This window comes from Eublepharis macularius, chromosome 18 (genome assembly GCF_028583425.1).
Source record: "Eublepharis macularius isolate TG4126 chromosome 18, MPM_Emac_v1.0, whole genome shotgun sequence".
Classification (NCBI taxonomy): domain Eukaryota; kingdom Metazoa; phylum Chordata; class Lepidosauria; order Squamata; family Eublepharidae; genus Eublepharis; species Eublepharis macularius.
This window is the reverse complement of record NC_072807.1, coordinates 39,428,724-39,449,342: the sequence shown is the minus strand read 5'-3', so window position 1 is coordinate 39,449,342 and position 20,619 is coordinate 39,428,724. Positions and strand designations below refer to the sequence as shown.

Sequence of the window (20,619 nt, the reverse complement as noted above, 5' to 3'; positions counted from 1 at the left end):
CATGCTAAAACGGCTGGATTACACGAACGTTACTGAGACAGACCCTTGATCCAGCTATTCTGGCCCAGTTTACTTCAACAGTCAGTGCCTCTCAAAGGTCTCTGGGAGGAAGAGGCCCTTCCTAGCAGCCCTGAGACACAAGATACTCTAAACTGGCACATTTCTCCCTCATCTGGAAGACTGCCAAGTGCAAAACCTGTGTATTGAAAAAGAAAATGAATTCAGGAAACGAAAACCCAACAAAGCAAACTATCACGGAAAAAAGATCCAAGCAGCCCAGGCAGGTAATTATTCATCACCTCTCACCCAAATTCTGTGCCCGCTGATGCCAAAAGCTCTCCAACAACTTTCTCAACAGGCAATGAAATCAAAACCAGTTTCTGCATCTTGCACGTCTGGCTCCGTTTACTGGCAAAGAGAGACTCCAGCTGTAGATCAGGAACGCCCCTGTTCGATTTGTGTCTCTTCTACAAACTCACTACACAGCTTTAGGGCAAAGCGTTCTCTCGGGCTGAGTACTGGGCTACCTCACAGGGCTGTTGGTAAGGACCTGCAATACGATCATGCAGTGAGAATGCTTTTTCACACTTATAAATGGTAATTATTATCTGGGACTGCAGCACAGCCATCCTGAGTCCATCCCCTCCCCAACCTTCGGCAGACTTACAAAGCATCTCACGAAAGCAGAGACTGGCAGGTTAAGTCAGAGGATCATTCTTTCAAAAGTTTTATTTATGGTAAATACAAAACAGTCTTGTGGGTCAGATAAATAGCATACATACAGCGTAACATCAAGATGTGAACACACTCCCCTCATGCTTTTCTGTAAGACCCTTGGTCTTTCAACAACAGCAGACTTGCACAGGGCAAGCCCTGCCATGTGCCAGTCGGGAGGCTGTTGTATGGAAGAGCCTGTCTCATTCAGAAATCCTTCGGCGGCAAAGTTCAAGTGACCAACACAAAGAGTTCGACAAAGTCTGTAGTGGTTTCGTTGCAAGAAAGAAAGCAATCACATTACAAGCAGTCCTGACCGTTTGTAACGAAGGAATTTATTATTCTTTGAAATGGACCAAAATAGTTGGCCTGGGCACAGGCACCGTTCTTCGTGCAAGGGTTGGCACAGGGGTTTTTTTCTGGGAAAAGAGGTGGTGGAACTCTCAAGAGGGAAATGAGGAAGAAACACACGGGAGTCTTTGAAATAATATTATTTTCAAGCACTATTGCCGAGTATTTTCAAGAGGTGCCGGAACTCCGTCCCACCACATTCCCCCTGAAAAAAAGCCCTGGGTTGGCACATGAGATAAAAAAGGCAAATGTCATTCCTCTCTCAAGAGGCATTAAGATCCTCTGTTAGGAGCTTCAAAGCCCCAAGGAGAAAGCCATTTCCTGGGGCACCTGGGATAGCTTTTGTGCCACCTTCCCTTTCTCCCTCTCTTACAGGTGGCAAAACACCAAAAATCACTTTATCAATCAATTCCCTTTTGAGTTGGAACAAAACACTTCGGAGTGAAGGGCATAATCCATCCATAATCCTGCAAAATCCCCGCTGAAACTCATTAGGGCTGCACAAGAGCGCTGTGACACATAGAGGGGGACATGTAAACTTTGCCCCTCCTGCCCCAAACACCCTGGCGGCCAGCTCAGCTTGCTTTTCTAAAACACGGCCCGATGCCGAGGCTGACAGAAAAACCTAACGCTGCATTTGCTGTGGTCATCTTTCCATTTTGCCACATGGGGGAGATACCTGTCCACACAAGCTGTATTAAAATATATTTCCAACCAAGAAATCTATAAAGGTTGTTTTGTCAAATATCTTGCCTACTCAAGTAAGATTTTTTGTTGCCACGGCTAGCAGACCACAATGATGCCCAGCCTCTGCCCTTACAAAGCAGGACGGGATGTCTCACTTCCACTGTGGCAAACATGTCGATTGGGGGGGGGGGTGCAGCCAGGGCCACATGCAGGTCATAATTCCAAGACAGGGCAAGAAAGCAGCAGAAGGCGGCTCTGGCTGCAGCATTTAACTTCCTGAGAATTGCTTTCATTTTAAAAAAAAGTTTCTAGCCCTTAGGTGTGGCAAAGATATGTTTGAAAACAGAAGCTCTGAATCCAGAGGGATGGCTGGGATAAGCCTTCCAGTGTTTGTAGGAGGCGGGGGGGAGCATTTCAGTGCCTTGAAAATCTTGTTACTCTCCAAGCAACAAGCCAAAAGCCAACCAAATTACACCCAAGACTAAATGCAGAACGAAATATACAAAACGGGGGGAATCGGGCATGTCTGTTGAATTTGCAAACGCGTACGCAGATTGGCACGTTCCGCCTTTGTGGTGGCAGTACCTCATTTTTGATTGCTTTAGCACAGCGGAAACTCAGCCTTCGGAGTCTATCAAACAGGAGTCTGATCTGGCCAGTAAAAAACAGCTTCGCCAATGCTTTTTCTGAATTTGTCAAGAATTTGCAATCTGACTGCCTCTGAATTGCTTTGGCATCAGAGAAGAGACAGAGACATACGAACAAGGAAAGGTACTTCAACATTTATTTGCCATGGAAAGGGTTAAGATATCTATCAGACGGATGGCTGACAAGCTCCTGTTACGTATCTGTCATGCAAGGATGTGTAAATAGCAACACGGCATTGGAAAGTAGACCCCACCTTTACAGCTCTGTTCAAAATCTATGATCCCACTTGGAATGGACTGGGTAATGGATTTGATAAGGACTTCTCTCCTTTTATGGGCCCCACTAACTTCCTGCCTTTGAGACATCTTCCAGACTTTGGAAGGCAGAAACTGCTACACAAACCCAGTACTGTTCTGATTGCAGGTGAGGTCAATTGCATCACTTACTAAAAATACTCCCTATCAAGGGCTGATTTAGGAGGGTGAAAGAGTTCTAAGCCCAGCATTCTTCCTGGTTTGCTAGTTTTCTAGATGAAGGGAACTTTGTTTTTTTAGGAGGATGCATTCACGCAGGCAATCTCTCACAGGCAGGTGAAATGTGCAGTTGTTTGCAGCTTGTGTGAACTGGGTCATGACGGCCGCCCATCAAAGAAGCCGGAGCAAAGAGTTTGGAGCATTGAGCCAAATTTGTAGCTGCAAGTTCTCACTATGGGCAGGCTGGCCTCGGCATGTTGACTGATGCACTGCGAGATTTTGCCAGCAGGTTTGTGCTTCTGCAACAAAGGTTACAGAGCTGGGACTCACAGTGACACGATTTGAAACTGACTTCTTGGCATTCAGAGAGGACATGGGAAACCAAAGCAATTTCCGGCAAGCCGAATGTGAGGTTTGTTCCAGAACTGCCAATGTCTGAATACGATGGATAATTATGAAGATTTGGACAGCGAGGCAAAAGCTTATTGCTTAACAGTTTCCATGGTTTTGTGATGTAAGCAACAGACTCTGCCTTTGTTTTGTATATGAAACAACATCCTTGCCTGAGGATTTATGCCGTATCAGAGGAAAAATATCACAGTACCTTTGGAACAGCAGATTTTTATTTTCTGGAAAGCTGCTCTTTAGATAACAATGCAATTACTATGTACTGGAAAGCACTATTTAGGGTGCAGGTTTTCAATTTCCAGATAGTTTCCTTCACAGTTCACAAAAGAAGCTTCCGATTTTCCCTGCATAGCCCACAAATGTAGGCAGAAAAGAGACCACAGAAATAATAAATGGAGATAAATGTTACCAGGCCTCTTGATTTCTTCCTATTTCCACCGAGACACCGCAAAAATCTAGGGTCAGCTTGATTGTCCAGATAACTCCAGTGGCTGCTCTGGGCAATTTTGGCTGGAACTGCGTAGCTGCACATGTCATTTGGGAGCTGCACCCCAGTATTTGTGGGTCTCTCTCTTCTAAGACATGATGCGGTTTCTTCTAGTAGCCAAGTACCTTTCCTGGATTCTCACCCATCCCACAGTACAAATCAGTTCTCACGTAAACAAGAGGGGAAGTAATGCAGTTTAATGCTGAGAATTTACTTTTTGGATCACCTAAGTGAGAGGTATATAAACACAAAAAGGCATTTTCCTTCATGAACTTGGAGTTTTAACACACACTCGCAAAATTTCCTCTTCCTTGGGTTATTCGTTCTCCAAAAAGGATGGCTACCCAAACCCACCACAGGCCAGAAACCCCAACCCCAACCCCCACTCCAAATACTGTACATTGCAGGGTAATGACCACAGACGATGTGCTGAAAGGAATACTTCTAGTGCAAACAGGTACCGAGAAGGGCCCTCCGACTGGAGAGAAAACTACGTGACCAAAACGCTCTCGGTGAGGCCACACATTCATACGTCTGGTTCTTGCAAATACTACAGCTGCCTCAACCTTGGTCTTGGAAGGAAAGAGAGAAATGGTTACCTCCCCCTCCCCCTCCCCCCTGCTGCCGGGGCCCTCCTGCCATTTGGGTAGCTTATTTGAGACACTGACTTCTTTACACTGGGTTCCTACGTATTATATAATACCAAAGTCCTTAACACAGGTCAAACAGAGTAATAAATAGGTCAAACTTCAGGTTATGATATAATACTGACTTTATAACCCCTTTGTAGAAAAGTGAGGCTCTCTCTCCTGAGACGCATCAAAGAGAGGAAGGGGACGGGTGACCTCAACACTGTACCATCAGTTGGCGGGCCGAAGCTCCTCAGCGGAAGAGTCAAGAAGAGCCCGCGGGCTGTGCCTTCGTCGCCCCAAACCTATTCAGGCAAGTGCTTGGCCGAGTTTGTCTAGAGCATGCCCCTCCAGCTCATTTCCTTCAAGAAACCTTCATTGACAGTTTAGCCCTCATCTTCCCGCAATTCAGTAGGGAGAAATTTGTACTGCTGCTGACGAATCTGGGCCAACTTCTTCCTGGCCTCCTCCAGCTCACGTTCCTTCTTCAGCATCTCCTCTTGGGCTGCGATGATCTAGAAAAGCCAACAGCATATAACACTGACGCTGCCATGCGAATGAATAAAAAGGTGATGGAATTAAGCATCCTGCAGTACTGCTTTGCATATGTTCATGGCACAGAACGGCACCCAGAAATTTCAGAGTGCAGTCCAGGATTTTAGCACGAGGGTGTGCAGCCCTGCTGTGTCTTGAACGCAGCAGGGGAAGTGTCCTGCCTTTCCCATCTTACATGGAGAAACTTGGTTAAAAATTGTCTCGTTATCTGTGCTGTATGAAATACAGGCGGCGACTGGAGTTAGTCCCCCTCTCCTCTAACAAACTGGTTTAGGCTGTGTAGGAAAAAACCTAACTCTACTTAACCTGCATTTATATGCCACGAAGAGACCAGAGGTAGCTTGCAACGGGGGTTCCATGTACAGGAAAGAAACAGGGAGGAGACAGGCACGCCCGCAAAACCAGCACCAAGACAGATTTGTGCACATCTGGGCAGACTGGCATATCTGGGTGCAACCACACAAAACTTTACATACAAACCAGACAAGGCAGAGATTTTCACCAACCTGTGCGATGCCGCCCACAAATTTGGTTTTGACCACCACGTCGTCATCGTCCGCTTTACCAAACGCCGCCTTCTGGGCTGCCCTAACCAGGTTGTCGGATGCTCGTTTTACAGCATTGCCTGCCGCCTAGAGGGGACCAAAGCAGCAGGAAGAAATGTCTCAGAGAAGGGAGGCTGGAGCCATCGCAGTTTTCAAAAAGCCCCCACCGTGTCCAACCTCCCTCTGGTTGACCCCACTTGCAGGGGGTGGCAGCTCCGCAGGGGGTGGCCACCTGAGACCACCACCGTTCCGCCTGCCTCTTCCCACCCCTGCCCGGGAGCTGGAGCTCCACATGCAGAGCTGATTCAAGGTATTTTGTCGTCCCAGACAAGATACTCCCCTACTGATGGCTAAGAGTCAGCCAAACTCCTGCTGTGGCAGTAGAAAAGAGCACCTCTAAGGCTAACAAAATTAGTGGTCGGGTAGGAGCTTTTGTGAGCCACAGCTCACTCCCTTCAGGTACCCTCCAGCTGAGTCCCGCTTCACTGTGCTGCCCCCAAACCGCCGGCTCAGCAGGAGAGCCAGCCCCAAGTGGACATTCCTTCCCTTCCCTTCCCCATTCCTCAGGCACCTTGAAGCGGAGTGGCAAGCCGTGCACAACGCTGTATTAGAAAACGCCCCCCCCCGCCCTGTTGCATTCACGCTCTGCATATTAGCTTTGCAACCCTGACATGCACATTAAGCTAAGAGATGGTCGCTGTCTAGTGTCACCCAGAACCTGAACTCAGGGCCGTATTATTCCTAAGGCCGACTAGGCTGAAACCGAGGGGCCCCGCAGGGACGAGGGGCCCATCAATTTTTTTTGCTGAGGCACACCCCCACATAAATTACAATTAACTGATTCTCTTATATAACCTCTATTAAGAAGATAATTAACTGCTTCCTTAATGAAGTGAAACAAATGGTCTCTTATATTAAAACAATTATCCATAAATTACACGTATTTTTAATAAATAATAAAAACTGTATTCACTTCAAAAGATGACGGTATTGAACAATTATTCCCCCATATATGCTTTCCTGAAGACTTCAACTCGTGCAATAAAATGGATATAGGGCTATGTGCTGCAGTCTAGTGTCTACCATACCAGGGTCAGGCTGTCACCTGGAGTGAGGTGCAAATTTGAAGTGCCGTAGGGGGGCCGAAATACCTGAAAGGCTAGGGGCCCAGCCACGGGTTAATATGGCCCTGTCTGGCCTGGTCCTCCCATCTCTAAGTCCAACATGGCACTGGATAGCTATTAAACTGAAGTGCGTTGCAAGACCCTCCCTCTCCGCAGGCTCAGCAAGCTCTCCCGCGAAGAAGCCATTCACACGGAGCATCCTTACCTGGAGCCTCCTCATAGCCTCCGAGTCTTGATCGGCCTTCACTTTGCAAGCCACAAGCAGTTGGGCGGTAGAAGCTGCCACTTGCTTGGCAGACGAGATCAGTTTTTCCTCGCTGGCATGGCCTTGGACTGAAGCGTTGGCGGCTTCACACAGGTTGCTGGTCGCAGCTGCTACCATTCGGGCCTGGGGGGGGGGGTCACAGCAGAATATGTGGTACGGCCCAAAAAATCTCTCACATTTGCATGCTAGGCAAGATCGCCTGACAAGCCCCAACTTCATTTCCCTTTAGCAACAGACTGAGGTGGGTGTGGTGAGTGGAAGTCCCGTGCAGGAGAATTTGGAATCAGCAATGGATTGGGGGAGGCTTAATAAACCAAAGCTGCTCTTCAGAGACTACAGTTGGCTACAGTTGTGTTTGCTCTGAGAACATCCAGACAAGATCACTGCAACTGTACGTGGGGCTGCCTTTGAAGATTGTTTGGAAACAGCAACTGGTCCAGGATATGGCCATCGGTTTGATGAAGACTGGTTAACCAGTCTGAAAAGATCTTTATTGCTTTCCAACTTGTTTCCCCAGTACAGTTCCAAGAATAGGTCTTAACTTTCAAACCCTGTATGGCTTGGAACCAGGGTTACCTGAAGGCCACCTGTTCCCAGGTGATTCCACCTTTCGTATGAACTCATCTTTGGAGACCCTGCTATGAACCCCCCAACCCGGACACACCTTCAGAGGCAAGGCATTTGGTGATCGGAGCTCAGGCTGTCTCTGAGTGGATTCCCTCCCCAGAGATATTAGAACAGCATTTCGTTTACTAGATTTCAGATGCTCAATTGGAAACCTTTAATTATTTCAAGCAATTTATTGAGCAGGTTCGGTGTTGCCGACTGCTGCGTTGTAATTGCACTGCTGTTTTGCTCGTTATACGAGTGACTTTTATTATTAACTCTTGTTTCTGTGTGGGCTGCCTGGGGAGGGCTTTCTGGTAGAAAGACAAGATACACAATTTTGTACTGTAGAAGCCATTTTATAATCTATTCGAAAGAAAGCTGCACAGACAGTAGTGTGAGAAAGTTGGAGATAAGCAGGTGGATGTAGCCCACCTACAGAGCTGCAGTTTTTCCCTTTCTGTTCCTCTCTTGCACTAAAGCTGCACGTAAGCAGACGTCAGCTGCCAATGAAATGTGCTTTGCTATGAATGTACCAACCACATTATTACCAAGATGGGCCTTCCTACTTTGATCAGCCAATGAATACTAGCTTCTTTGTTCTTTAACTTATAAAAGATAACTGCACCATAGCTGCAGGTCTCCGTTTTGGCAGGACAGCAGCTGCTGAAAAAAAGCGTTGCAGCTTCTTCTAACCTGGGCTGAGCAGTTATTTTCCACAACAGTATATCAACAAAGATACTTTGCTGCCTGAGGGTCTCATCTATGGAGGAGCTCCACTTCCCAGGAAGTTCTCCTGTGTTTCTCCCTCCGCAGCCCTTCGTGACCTCATGGTAAGGTCGCCAGCGGTGCCAGCCATGTCCACCTTTACGAGCAACAGCCCACCTATCTTGGGCTGGCAAGCCGTGGGTTTAGATCACACCTCTGCACTGGGGGTCTGGGGTCCCAGGGTTCCCTGCCTACACCAGAAACGGAGTTACTCACCGCAGAAATGAGTCCTTGGGACCACTGCCCATCGTCAGCCGCATTGGCAGGGATCGCCCCGACCTAGAAACACAGTTCAGATAAATTTCAGGGTGTTATCTAGTAAGCCCATTACATCTCTATATACCACCTTTCTTCCAAGGAGCTCAGGATCTGTGTCTGTGCTTGTGGTACCATTTTAATTCTCACAACCTCCTTGCGAGGTAGGTTAAAGCAGAGTGGAGATGACTGACCCAAGTCACCTACTGGCTGAGCAGGGATCTGATCCCACTTTCCTAGATCTTTTTCATTTACCACTCCTGGGGGGCCATTTCAGTAAGGGAAGGAGGGGAGGAGATTAGAGCAGGGTGTGTTTGTGGGGGCAGGAACCTATTCTTGGCCCTCAACATTGAATTGCAAACACAGGGGAGAAAAAGTTGTGCATGTTTTATGATTACTTCATGATTATCAGATGCAATATAGGTACCTCTTAGAATGTAATACTTATGGGGGGAACTTGTCCCCTACAGCCATTCCTTATCCCTACAGGGGGAAAACTGTATAGAGCATCATTTATGAAGTGAGACATTACAGCTGATTTTGCTTCTAGCAAAGGGCTGGGAAATGTGAAGCAGCCCCTTTATAGAGCCGCTGTAGCATAGTGATTAAGCCGTCGGGTTCTGAATCAGCGCTCTGATGGTTCGACTCCCGCTACTGCCATGAGCTCTGCAGGTGGCCTGGGGTGAGCCACTCCCTTTCACTCCCAGCTGCTGAGCTGTATTGTGGGGGTAATAATAATAATACTTTGTTCAGGGCTCTGAGCGGGGCACTAATCTGTCCAGAAGAGCAGCACAGAACTGCAGTTATTATTATTATAAGGTCGAATCAAGGAGCGCAAGGGAACGCAGCCTCAAAAGGGCTCAGAGCTCAGTCTTAGCTTAGAGACAGTTTATTCCGGAGCTCTTTTTCAGTTGGGAGCAACCAGATGAGAGAAACGTTTCTGGTTCTCAGCTGCAGCTGCACCTACTGTGTATTTTTCTCCTCTCCAAAACCTCCTCCCACAATGTATTTTGTTCCAAAGTGATCACACAGAGCTGACACGTCCCAGAAAAGAACAAAAGCTTCCTTAAAAATTACACGGGAATTGTCTAGAATGGTGCTCTTTAGAAAATAATTACCATTCACCATCACAGATGCAAAAATAATACGCAGATCATCAAAGGAGGGCAGGGGAGCTGTTGTGATTTCCGAATTGTACCCGGCATCAGCGAATCAGTGAACATGAATGAAACAGCTACCCCATGGCGCCGGACTCACAAAGCATCTGTGTGCATGGCCTGATTTCCAGGCCGGCTCTCCTCATCTTCCATATGCTTAAAACTCCATCAGTGTCCTGAACGGCCAAGCTGAACACAGCTGCGTTCAGGCCCACCAAGTGAAAGAGGGGGCCCAGGTGAATCCTTTCAGATGCCAGCTCCTACAGGGACGTGGAGGCCCATTCTCACAGCAAACAGACAGCTCCGTTTGCTAGCCTCTCATAGTCCTGTTCTCTGAGGGAGGATGAAGCAAACCGCATCTAGGCAAAGCGGTTGAGGGCTCCTCCGTCTTTCTGCACGTAAGTACAAGGGGTGCCCCATCAGAGCCGAATGGTTAACCGAATGGTTTTTCACAGAGACGTCAGCAAAGCAACTGAGCCGCCTGCCAAGAGCGCAGGAAACAGCTACACAAGGCACTCTAATGCTGGTCACTTGCCTCTGAAGCACTCGAAAGACAGAGGCTGCATTATGTTAATGGAGCTGGCTACTGGGTGGATGGATCCCCCCCCCCCACGGTCGGATGCAAGGCAAATGGGAGAAGTCATGGCAAGGGCAGTTTCTTAAAAAGGGAAGTCTGTTTTCTGCTACGTATCCGTACTACAAATGGAGGAGAGGAATATACCCCACACCCCTTCTTTATTCTGGCCACGGATCCACCAGCAAATGCCTCTCTCGTTATTAACCACGTGACTTACGTTCTCACCTGTCGACTTGTGTCTACTGACCTTTCCCTGAGCCACCAACTCCCTCTGAGCGGCAGATGCTGACTTGACGAGGGCGCTGGTAGCGGCTGCGATGGATTTAGCTGCTTCCAGAATCTGTTCTTCAAAGTCCAGAGTCTCATCCGCCTGCTATAACCAGAGGAGGAGACAATTACCAACCACTCGGGGGGAAAAAATCTTCCTTGACATTTCAGCAATTCGCTTTTGCCCCTCCATCCCCAACACACCAGCTGTACAAGATGCTCAAACTTCCCTCTGAGTGCAGACAGAAGAGCAAGCATTCAGGTTTCCTTTGAAAAAGCACTGGGGATAAATTTCTGCTTCTCTGCTGCTTCAAGGACCCAGCTGGCTGCCGTGAAACAGGTCCCATGCGAGAGGGTTTTCTGCCCATCTGCACTGCCTCATTGCACTACTTTAGGTGCCAACTGGCAGTCGCAGCGCACGTGCTACCATGCAGTGAGGAAATCAGGAACTGGCTGCTGCTGCTGGCAATTGACCTGGATGCTCTGACGTCACAGAGGAGTTCAGCAGTCGGGAGGGACCAGGAAATGGGGGAAGCAGCAACACAGGCCTAGGAAAGTCGAATGCTCGTGGCTGAAATTGCAGACGGCCAAGGGAAGCAAATGGAAATGAGGGGTGGGAGAGGCAGTGGGCGAGAGGAAGGAGGGCAGCTGAAGGAAAACAGAAGAGAGAATGGAACAGAGGCCAAGGGGGGCACATGGCCAGGAGCTGCAGAGGAGGGGAACTGGTCAGAAACAGCCAGTCATTTTTCGCTACAGGACCACAGTATTCATTATTCTGGATTATTAGCTGTGGACACAAGCCAAGTTATTTCAGCCGTTTCTAAACAGACTTCGAATCAAGGAACGCCATCAACTGGGCTATTTTTCTCTCTCTCCTTATTCTGCAGCTGTTTGCATTCACATCATCTCTTTCCCAAAGTCCTTGCTGGAAGCTCCCCAGGAATACAGAGGCTTAACTTTCCAAAGGGAAGGCAGCATCCTCAGGGGGCAGCCCCTGTCGTAGGCAAACCAGCTCCCTTGCAACAAACGGGTGCTCATATTTACAATACAGGTGCTGCAAAAAGGCGAGCACAGACAGAAACCTGAAGACAGCAGTGGCCGCCACCCTCACAAGCTCTATGATCTGCTGATGCCCAGGGTGCAAACCTCGAGGCACCGGAATCGATGAACTGCTGTGCTGGATCAGGCCAAACATTCATCTAGTCCAGCATCCTGTTACCAGAGTCAGTCAGCTCTCAAGCAGGGCTTGAAACTGATGCCCCCCCTTGACCTCAGACAGCCTCTGAACATGGAGGTTTCACTTAGCAGCTAATGGCTAATAGGCGCCTGGCAAACCTCCCTTCCATGGACTTAGCATGGATTTTATCTTCCATGGATTTTTTAAAGTGAGTGGTGATCTCACGGCTGTGTATTCCACGTTCTCCATCGTCCTGAGATGCACACAAGAGGGAGTCTTTGACTGTGCATATCCTTTTAACCAGATTGAAGGGAGAATCTGCAGAAATCTTCTAAACCTTTCAAGCCTCTTTGCAACCTGAGGAGTGCTCTTTCAGACGGCCTCCTGCTATCTCTTTACAAAACCTCCCCAAAAGAAAACACAACCCCGGAGATAGAGCGGGACACTGTAGGAATGTTTGATATATAGTTGGCCTAAATAACAACCTAATATATCAAACATATCACACAGAGTCCTGCAGAACAAGGCATCCAGGTTTGGACACAGCTTGAGACACGGATTAAGTGCTGAATGCTCACCATGGAAGGGATAAACTTTCATCTATTGCCTCTCCTTTTCCCTCCCCTCCCCTTCTGAATGCTGACACCAACGGGAAGGCTAGACAAAAACATCTAGCAACACTTTTCGGCAGAAATCATGAAAAAAGTGGTCTTGTTTTCTTTCGCAAGATTAAAAGTCAGAGGCAAATCCATTTGTTAAAAAAAATATTTTAAACATTGAATTGTTACTTTGCATTGGGAAGTATTTTGATAACTGTATTTGCCTTAGTGTAACAGGCAATACTGGATGCCTCTCCATAAAATGCTCTGATGATGAGTGGCCAATTGAAAGACAGCCGCCGCCGCAGAGATTTGGAATTCGCAGGCAGCCTACGCTGGAGCTGCATGAACCTCATGCAAAATTGAAAAAAAAGATTTGCCAAGATAGCCTCCTCTTCTGTAACAAAACGAATGTGCAAATACAGCTAACTTGCACTTCTCTGACTATCTTGCATAACTTCTCCTGCTCTGGCTGCACATGGAGAAGAGCCAACCCCACTGTGACATCATTAAATCTTATTCAGCCACCCCTAGATTTCACCAGACACATGAGATGAAACGCTGCACTTCCTAAAAGCTGAATTCTGCTATTCTGAAAATTCTGAACTCTCTTGTGGTTTCCTGCAATGCCACACAGCTTTGGTGTGGCCTTCACAGCTCAGCCCTTTCGTATACACGTGTGTTCCTGCAAACATTGTAAACCACGGATCGGTGCCAAACGGCTTTGCTCGGCCTTAGCTGGAAAGTCTACCACTTTCAACCCTTCCTACCACTTGCCCTTCCCCCACCTCCTTTGTCGTTTCCTTGTGTTTTTTTTTTAGATTGTAAGCAACTTGGGAATACAGACTGGTCTCCTTTTTTTGCTTACACAGTTCTATTAACATGCCATGCACACTGATGTAATGGCATAAACATGTAACTAGCATGCATATCCCGCAAAAGTGAGGTCTAATCTATCAAAACCTTTAGACCTATTGTTCAGGTTGGCATACACTCCACATGCAACATTCAGCGTGCAAAGTAAACAGGTGCTGGGGCTCACACTTGCCCACCAAGTCATCCCACACAGTCCTGGAAATCACAACTCCTGAGATCCTCGATATTTCTGGGGCCACGTGGGGAGACTCAGCAGGTGAAGGAAAGAATTCTGCACATGCTGACCATTGCATTCTATCGCTACTCTTTCGGTGCCAACATGGAAAAGATTTAAGGCCGCAGGTTTTCAATGCAATTTCTGATCCTGGAAAATCACATCACGCCCTCTCGTTAGCGGCACGACCCAGAGAAGCAGCAAAAACACGGCGGCGTTTGAGCGCCACCTTGTGATGGTTCAGGAATCTGCGGAGGAGCGGAAAATTCCTTGCCCGAGCCAGCCTGCGAGGCTTCCCTGCAAAGCGGACTCTCCGTCCCCCTTGGCCCCAATCCTTGTCCACTTACTACCTCACTGCCACCAATCAGGAAATCTTCATGCTATTCCCCGTTCCTACCGCCACGATAACCCTTAACCTACAATTAAAAACAGCCAGCCAACCAAAGCCACGAAAGCAGAATAAGGCAAAAGGCACTGTATTTTGCACACAATTTCTACCTGCAAATTTTGTTTCTATCCTCTATGGGATGGCACGAGCCATGCCACGGAGGTTTAAAGGCCGTGCTTGCGGATGAAAGGAACCCCTCAGTTCGGGGCTGCTCACAAGGGTCTGGCCCCCTGGGAAGGAGGGCTACTCGCTCACTCACCTTTGGCTTGGCTCTGGGCTTTAGCTGCTCCAGCTTCTTTGCCGCAGCTTCGATTGAGGCTGCAGCCCCCAGCAGCTCCGTCTCGGCAATAACCGTGGGGTCCTCTGGATCAACCCATTCGGTTCCTGGAATTGGAAGACACGAGGAAAAAGCACAACAGTAACAGATTTTGCAGCTGCGCTGGGGACAGGCAGTCAGCTCTGCCACACACTGACATGGTGTCAGAAGTGTCAGAAAACACCATCAGAAGAGCCCTGTTGGCGGGGGGGACGGGACTGGGGGAGGCTAACTTAATCGAGCATCTTGTTTCCCACAATGCTCAACCAGATGCCCCCAGAAAGGCCAACGAATGGAGGGTTTAGGTTCCATTCCTGTTGTCCCCCCCGCCAGCAATGGGGGCATGAAGATACACTGCCTCTGAACTTGGAGGTTCCACACAACATATCCTCCATATATCTTTCTCACTCCCCCTTTAAAGAGATTTTTAAAAATGCAAGGCCTTCATCTTACTACCAAGACAGAATAAAATACAGTAATTTAAACCGTATCAGCCTACATGGAATCCTTCCTCCGAAGCACCTAGAAATTGCAAAAAGTAGGATCCACCTTTAAGCCTAGGGCTGGTCCAGCTTTTTAGTGCTGGGGGAGTGGGGCAGCAGGAAGGCAAAGATGAGCAGCAAAGCAGGGCCCTCTCTGTAGTGGCGCCTCACTTGAGGAATGTCCTCCACTTAGCGCTGGCACCGATGGCCTTTCAGCTCCAAACAGGTAAAATAGGGGAATGCATTTTACCTAAGCCAGTGGTAGATCTTTTCCATCTTCTCTGCATCTTTTTAGACAGCTTTCAGCCGTAGAGCTGTATGCTCTTTAGTCCAGTAGCACCTTTAAGACTAACCAACTTTACTGTAGCATAAGCTTTTGAGAACCACAGCTCTCTTCATCACATGCATCTGTCGAAGAGGGCTGTGGTTCTCAAAAGCTTATGCTACAATAAAGTTGGTTAGTCTTAAAGGTGCTACCAGACTCTTTACTATAGTGCAACTACAGACTAACACGACTAACTCCTCTGGATGTATGCTCTTTGTGATTCTTGATGGCACTACTGGTTTCCATCTTTTTTGTTGCAGTTTTAAAATGTTGTAACTGTTCACAACCTCAGAAATGTGCTGAGAGCTGGTGCTGGCAGTGGGAAGTGCCACCAAGTGACTTACGGCAAACCTGGTGGGGTTTTCTAGGCAAGGGACTAACCGAGGTGGTTTGCCATTGTCTCTGCAACCCTGATCTTCGTTGGAGGTCCAATTACTAACCAACGCTGATCCAGCTTCGCTGTTGAGAACTGATGGTGTCTGGCTTCCCTGGGGCTATCCAGGCCAGGGGAGGTGGGGGACACTTACATATGTCTTTACTTGCTACCTACTTACCCTTGTAAGCTCCAGGGATGTATTTCTGCTTCCGCTTTGCCAGCCCTGGAAGGCTGAATTCCTGCCAAACTCACCTTTCATTGCTTCGGTGGACTGTATGAGCTCCGTGACTGCCCCAGCGACCCGTTTTGACAAGGAAGCCAACGGTTGCTTCAGCTCTGGGGTGGGCTTCTGGAGAATCTATGGGTATAAAGCAAGAGCCGGGGCTGACGTGCAGCACTGTGCCAGTTTGGTGCTTGTCTGAAGTCCATTTGCTGCTTTGAATTTTTTTTTAAAGAAGTCTTGCCATCTCCCTGGCTATATCATCCAACCAGGGATTGCTGAGATACTCAAGACATCATCCCAAAGCCGTTGGCTGCAACGGGGCCTGTATGAAAACCACTGAGCAATGAACAGTCCTCCGACGGGCACTCACAACCCTGCGCTTTGCCCCTCACTTCCTGGAAAGGGCCGCTCGTCACAGCTCCTTCCTTCATCCTCCAAACACAGACCAAGATGCTTCTTTCCTCTCCTCTCCTCTTTGGGGGCGCCTGGGCTTGCAAAGGCCCAGCTCCTTTGCCTGGTTTCGTGCTTATGGATTCCTTACATCAACCCACCTTTGATTCGATCCACCCAGCTCTCGCTTCAGAAAGCTCAGAGTGGCTTCCAGGGCATTCTCCCCAGATTCCCACCCCAGCCCCGAAGAGACCTACACCGGTTTCGCTTCCGCAGCACTCCGGCCTCCGGGGCTTCTCTGATGCCTTTGGGGTGACACGGATGGGGTCTGTGGGGAGAGGCGGGCAGGCGGGCATGAGTGGGGAGGCACAAGGTGTGTGTGTGTGTGTGCTGCCTCTTGCCTGTTTCAGTGTCTCCTTTAAGCTCTTTCAGAGCTCATCTCTGCTGAAAGCTGAAGCATCCCAAAATACACGCAGCTACTGGGTTTCTTTTCCCCTGCTGCACACAACAGGCAGGCGACATCAACAGCGCTCAAATCAAACAAGTGGGAAGAGAAGCATACCAAATTTTCCTGTTGGAATCTCAGCCGCTGCTCAAATTACAAACATGGTTGGGGAGAGGCGGGCAGGCAGTTCCTAACTGCAGATTAAGCCACTCCCAGCCCCTCTTCCTCTCCCGCTGGGAACTGAAGATGCTTGCCTGGTCTCCGGTTCACTAGCTTAGGGTTATGACTATGCGGCAGAGTTTCTGCCCAAGGAGGGACTGCAACAGAGCCCTGGCCGTTAAAAATGTCATATAAATCCCTTAAATGAACGGATTAAAACACAGGTAAACAGGAAAAGCGAATGATATTCCCCAAGTGCTACTTTTTTTTAGTTCTTTTATCTCAAGCTGAGGGAGAAAAGAGATCATTTAAGAAAAAAACCCTTAAACACGTGGGTGCTGGAATATACTCCCCCCCACCCGCTACCCCCGCTGAGCAAGTTCCCATCATGAGATTTCACAGGCCTCATTTTTCTCACCCCATTTGCCTTGACAGTGACAGGTGGTGTAGCAAGAGCGCCTTTGTTTTCCTTTATCTGTATTCCAACACAAGCCCATTAATTTAATTTAACAAGCAGCACCGCAATGCCAGGCCCGGCACACCCACACCCAGTTGCAGTTGCCCTTTGATCTGCTGGCAATGTGCACATTTCTAATCAGTCCTCCGCGCAGCCTAGAGGGAGCTTCTGGGAGGCAATTCATTTGTGTGACTTGCTCTACAAATCAAGCTGGGAAAAATCAAATGGGCTGGCAGAAGTTTTTGCTCCCCAGCTAGCCGTCTTGGCAAGAACTGGAATATTCACAGAGGGCTACAATGTACTGGAGGAAAAAGGTAGCAGATGGCGATCTCCCTGTAAGGTGAACCAAGGAAATCAACCCAGGGTTAGGGTCAGGCACTCAAGAGTCTCTCTACACGAGATGACCTTGGCGCATGTTCGTCAAGTGTAGGGAGATGCAATGTTAGCCAGGAAGCATAGTTTTAAAAGATAGAGCTGGCAGAGATCGCTCCTCAGAGGGTTTGTTAATTTCATCTTTGCCTCCATGAAGGCTCTGTCAATTTCACCTCTCCAGTCTAAAACTGTGTGGGATCTCAACCAGAGGACAGCAAGGAATGGAAATAGGCTGGAGCTGCTTTTCAGAGCCAGGCTTGGACCTGGAGAGGTTGTAATGGGCTGAAGTTTCCCTTCTGGCATTTCACAGCCCCTTCACACAGCTCCAGCGTATAGCAAAGCCATTGCCCTGCTGCCGGCTCTGTCTTTTTAAACTACCCTTCCCAGGTACCATTGCATCTCCTGACACATGCTCTTCACATGTCTTGTGTACAGAGACTGTCAGTGTCTTTGGTCAGATGTGGAACAATGCATGAGCCAGAAGAGAAATTTGCAGCTTCCAGGCAAGAAACACAGGCAGGCCCCCTTAGACCCAGGCTGCTACCAAGTTGACGCAAGTGACTGTTCGAAAAGTTTGATTAATTTAAAATTCCATCTTTCTTCTGTGGAACTTAACCAGAGTGCACCCAGACCTCGAAATCTTTAGTAAGAGTACTGAGAAGAGTTTAGACTCACCGTGAGAACATGTTCCAGGAGCTCTAGGTATCCCAGGGTGCACTCTGTCCCGTAGCGCAAGGCTCTTGCACGAACATCCTCGCCGACGTCATGGTGGTACGAAGCTTGCTAAGGGTGCAGAAGAACATTGACAGAACAAATTGCGCATGAAAGTGCAGCATCCCCAGAGGCAAGAAGGACAAGCTCCTAGTGGACAGAAGAATGAACCCCCCCCCCAGCCCCTCTTTGTGCGTCAGTTTGACCGCTGCTCCAGGCCATACCCAAAGAAACACAACTAGGCTGGAAATTCCTCTGATAATTCATTTGCTTGTCAACAGACACTCTGGAAAAGCAAATTTAACTAAGTAGGGCTCTTGGTGGATTAATGAACTTTTTCGATTCATCATTTAATCAAATAATTAGTGAAGATGTAATCAGCTGATTAAATAATTTGTGCGTTATCAAAAAAAATCAGCACAGATGCCTTTTTGCATATAGAGGGAAAGGTAAGATTGTGTGCTACTGAATAAATGCTACTGCTCATTGGGGTAACATCCCCAAGGGCCCCCACATATACAGAAGGCAACTTGCATCACCAAATGGCCGATTTACATCTTTCACTAACAGGAAAACAGACCCAAAGATGTTCTTCATCTTGTGCCCATAAGAGAACAAGAAGACTGCTTGGAAATGCCGAAGAAAGCTTTTGAGCACGGGATGCAAATTCCGCATGACAGCACGGCACGGACGCTACCAAATAATTTAAGCATGGGATGTAAATTCTGTAGTACAGAACAGCATGGATTTTTCCAAACGGTGCTAGCAGCTGTTTTCCCTGCTCCTCGTGATTCATTTGGTCCAACGCTTATTCTCTTTCGTTTCCTATTTCAGCAAGACACCAAAAGCAAAACAGCCTCAAGAAACAGGAGCCGCTTGCCGCCCTGGCCGCTTAACGCCCCTTTATTACATTATTTGTCACATTTCTTGGAACAGGGAAGCCCCAAGCGCTGTGGGCACCTGCACTCCAGCTCATCTGCGGGCAGCGGCTTCCTTCTGGAGAGGGACAAGGCAGGCTGGCCCCAGACCTTCTGGACGCAGCCCTCACTACGGCCGAGGGAAGTCCCCAAGGCATCTCCATGGTGCCGCTTGACCAAGCACAAGACAGGGCAGGATGCCGGCTGGACTGGCCACAGCCCTTAGTGCAGCTGCCTTCTACAGAGTCAGGCTCCTGGTCTCTGCTTTCTGCCAGCAGCTCTCGGGGGTCTCCGGCAGAGACAGGTCTTCCCCATCAGCCGTTTCCAGATCCTTTTTAACTCGAGAGCGAACCTGGGGCTCTCCACATGTGAAGCAGATCCTCCACCACTAACCAGTGGGATTATCAAGAGAAGCTGAAACCCCTTGTAAAGCAACGACCTACATGGCATACGGTATAGTGAAATGCCCGCTCATAAATATGACTCCCATTAAATCGAGCAACTCTTTAAAAAACACACCAGAAGCCTTGTTTAGGAAGGCAGTACGGGCAACCAACAGCAATCACAATATTTTGTTTATTATTAGTAATATTAAGCATTCCGTGCACTTGATCTCAGGCCTGATGGAAACAGGGTGCTGGCCAAGGCCAAAGCAGTCCTTTGAGCCTTTGCACGCCCCCAGTGTCTCGCTTCAGCTGGGCTTCCACCCCCAACATGGCGGGGAGGGAGGCTTGCAATTTTAAAATGCATACCTTCTCAAGACTCCACTTGATTAAAAAGGGGGGAAACCCACCATATTCCTGAGTTCTATCTAGATGGAGTCCATTTCCAGTATCAGATTTTAAAATTAACCAGGAAACACACAACAAGACACCAAGCCTTCCCTCACACTCTGGGAATTTGCTCCCCTGAATACTGAAGTGTCCCCCTCTCCTCCATTTCAAGACAGAGCCCCTTTCACTTGGACAGTTTTCACACACACACACACACCCCATTTCACACCCCCTGGGGCTCTCCGAAGGATTTCCAGGAGAAGAAAAACCCATTTTTACCTTGCAAGCCGTCAGCATGTCAGCGACTGCTTTGCGGCTCAGGTTGGCCGTGGCGATCACGTCCTCCTGCCGGCAGGAGTTCCCAGCTGCCACAGCTTTGGCCGTTGCCATGGTGATGCCCTTCGTCATCCGGATCGATTCTTCAGGCGAGGAGGTCTTTTCAGGAACCTCCTTCGACTGGAACACCTGGAATTGGGGGAGAACAAACAGAAGCGGCAAAAACAAGATGGGCAAAAGGTTACGGTACTCAGCTGTGACATTTGGCTTGAAGGGCTGGCCTTGAAACAGATGCAACAACTAGAAACTCTCCAAATGTCATGAACCAACGTGATTTGTGGCAAACAGCTAAATCTTCCCCACAAAGAGTGTCAACATTTCTGATGCGGTAGGAAGAGCTGCGGAGGTCCAGTGAGGTTTGGAACTGCAGCCACGATTATTGATATACTACTACTTACGTCCTGCTTGCCGTATTCAAAGTGCTTTGCATACAATGGTCTTGTAATCTTTACAGCAACCTATTGCTGGAATACTTTACGGCAGACTCCCCTCCATATTCCCGGGGGGCTACTAGGAACAAGATGTGGGAAGGGCTACTGCAAAGGGGGGAATCTCCAGAAATCACCA

At 48.4% G+C, this 20,619-nt stretch overlaps 1 protein-coding gene across 2 annotated transcripts in view; it reads right to left on the bottom strand.

The window, feature by feature from the left end:
• Positions 1-711: 711 nt before the first annotated feature.
• The window catches only part of TLN2 (talin 2), a 134,028-nt gene continuing 114,120 nt past the window's right edge, over positions 712-20,619 (bottom strand). For both annotated transcript variants that reach the window (XM_055002171.1, XM_055002170.1), the window contains exons 49-57: positions 19,996-20,181; positions 17,991-18,098; positions 15,522-15,627; positions 14,030-14,154; positions 10,497-10,622; positions 8,477-8,539; positions 6,827-7,009; positions 5,459-5,584; positions 712-4,912 (exon numbers count right to left, since the gene is read on the bottom strand). In XM_055002171.1, coding sequence (XP_054858146.1) covers positions 4,784-4,912; positions 5,459-5,584; positions 6,827-7,009; positions 8,477-8,539; positions 10,497-10,622; positions 14,030-14,154; positions 15,522-15,627; positions 17,991-18,098; positions 19,996-20,181 — 1,152 coding nt within the window. In that variant the 3' untranslated portion in view covers positions 712-4,783. The remainder of the gene's footprint in view (positions 4,913-5,458; positions 5,585-6,826; positions 7,010-8,476; positions 8,540-10,496; positions 10,623-14,029; positions 14,155-15,521; positions 15,628-17,990; positions 18,099-19,995; positions 20,182-20,619) is intronic.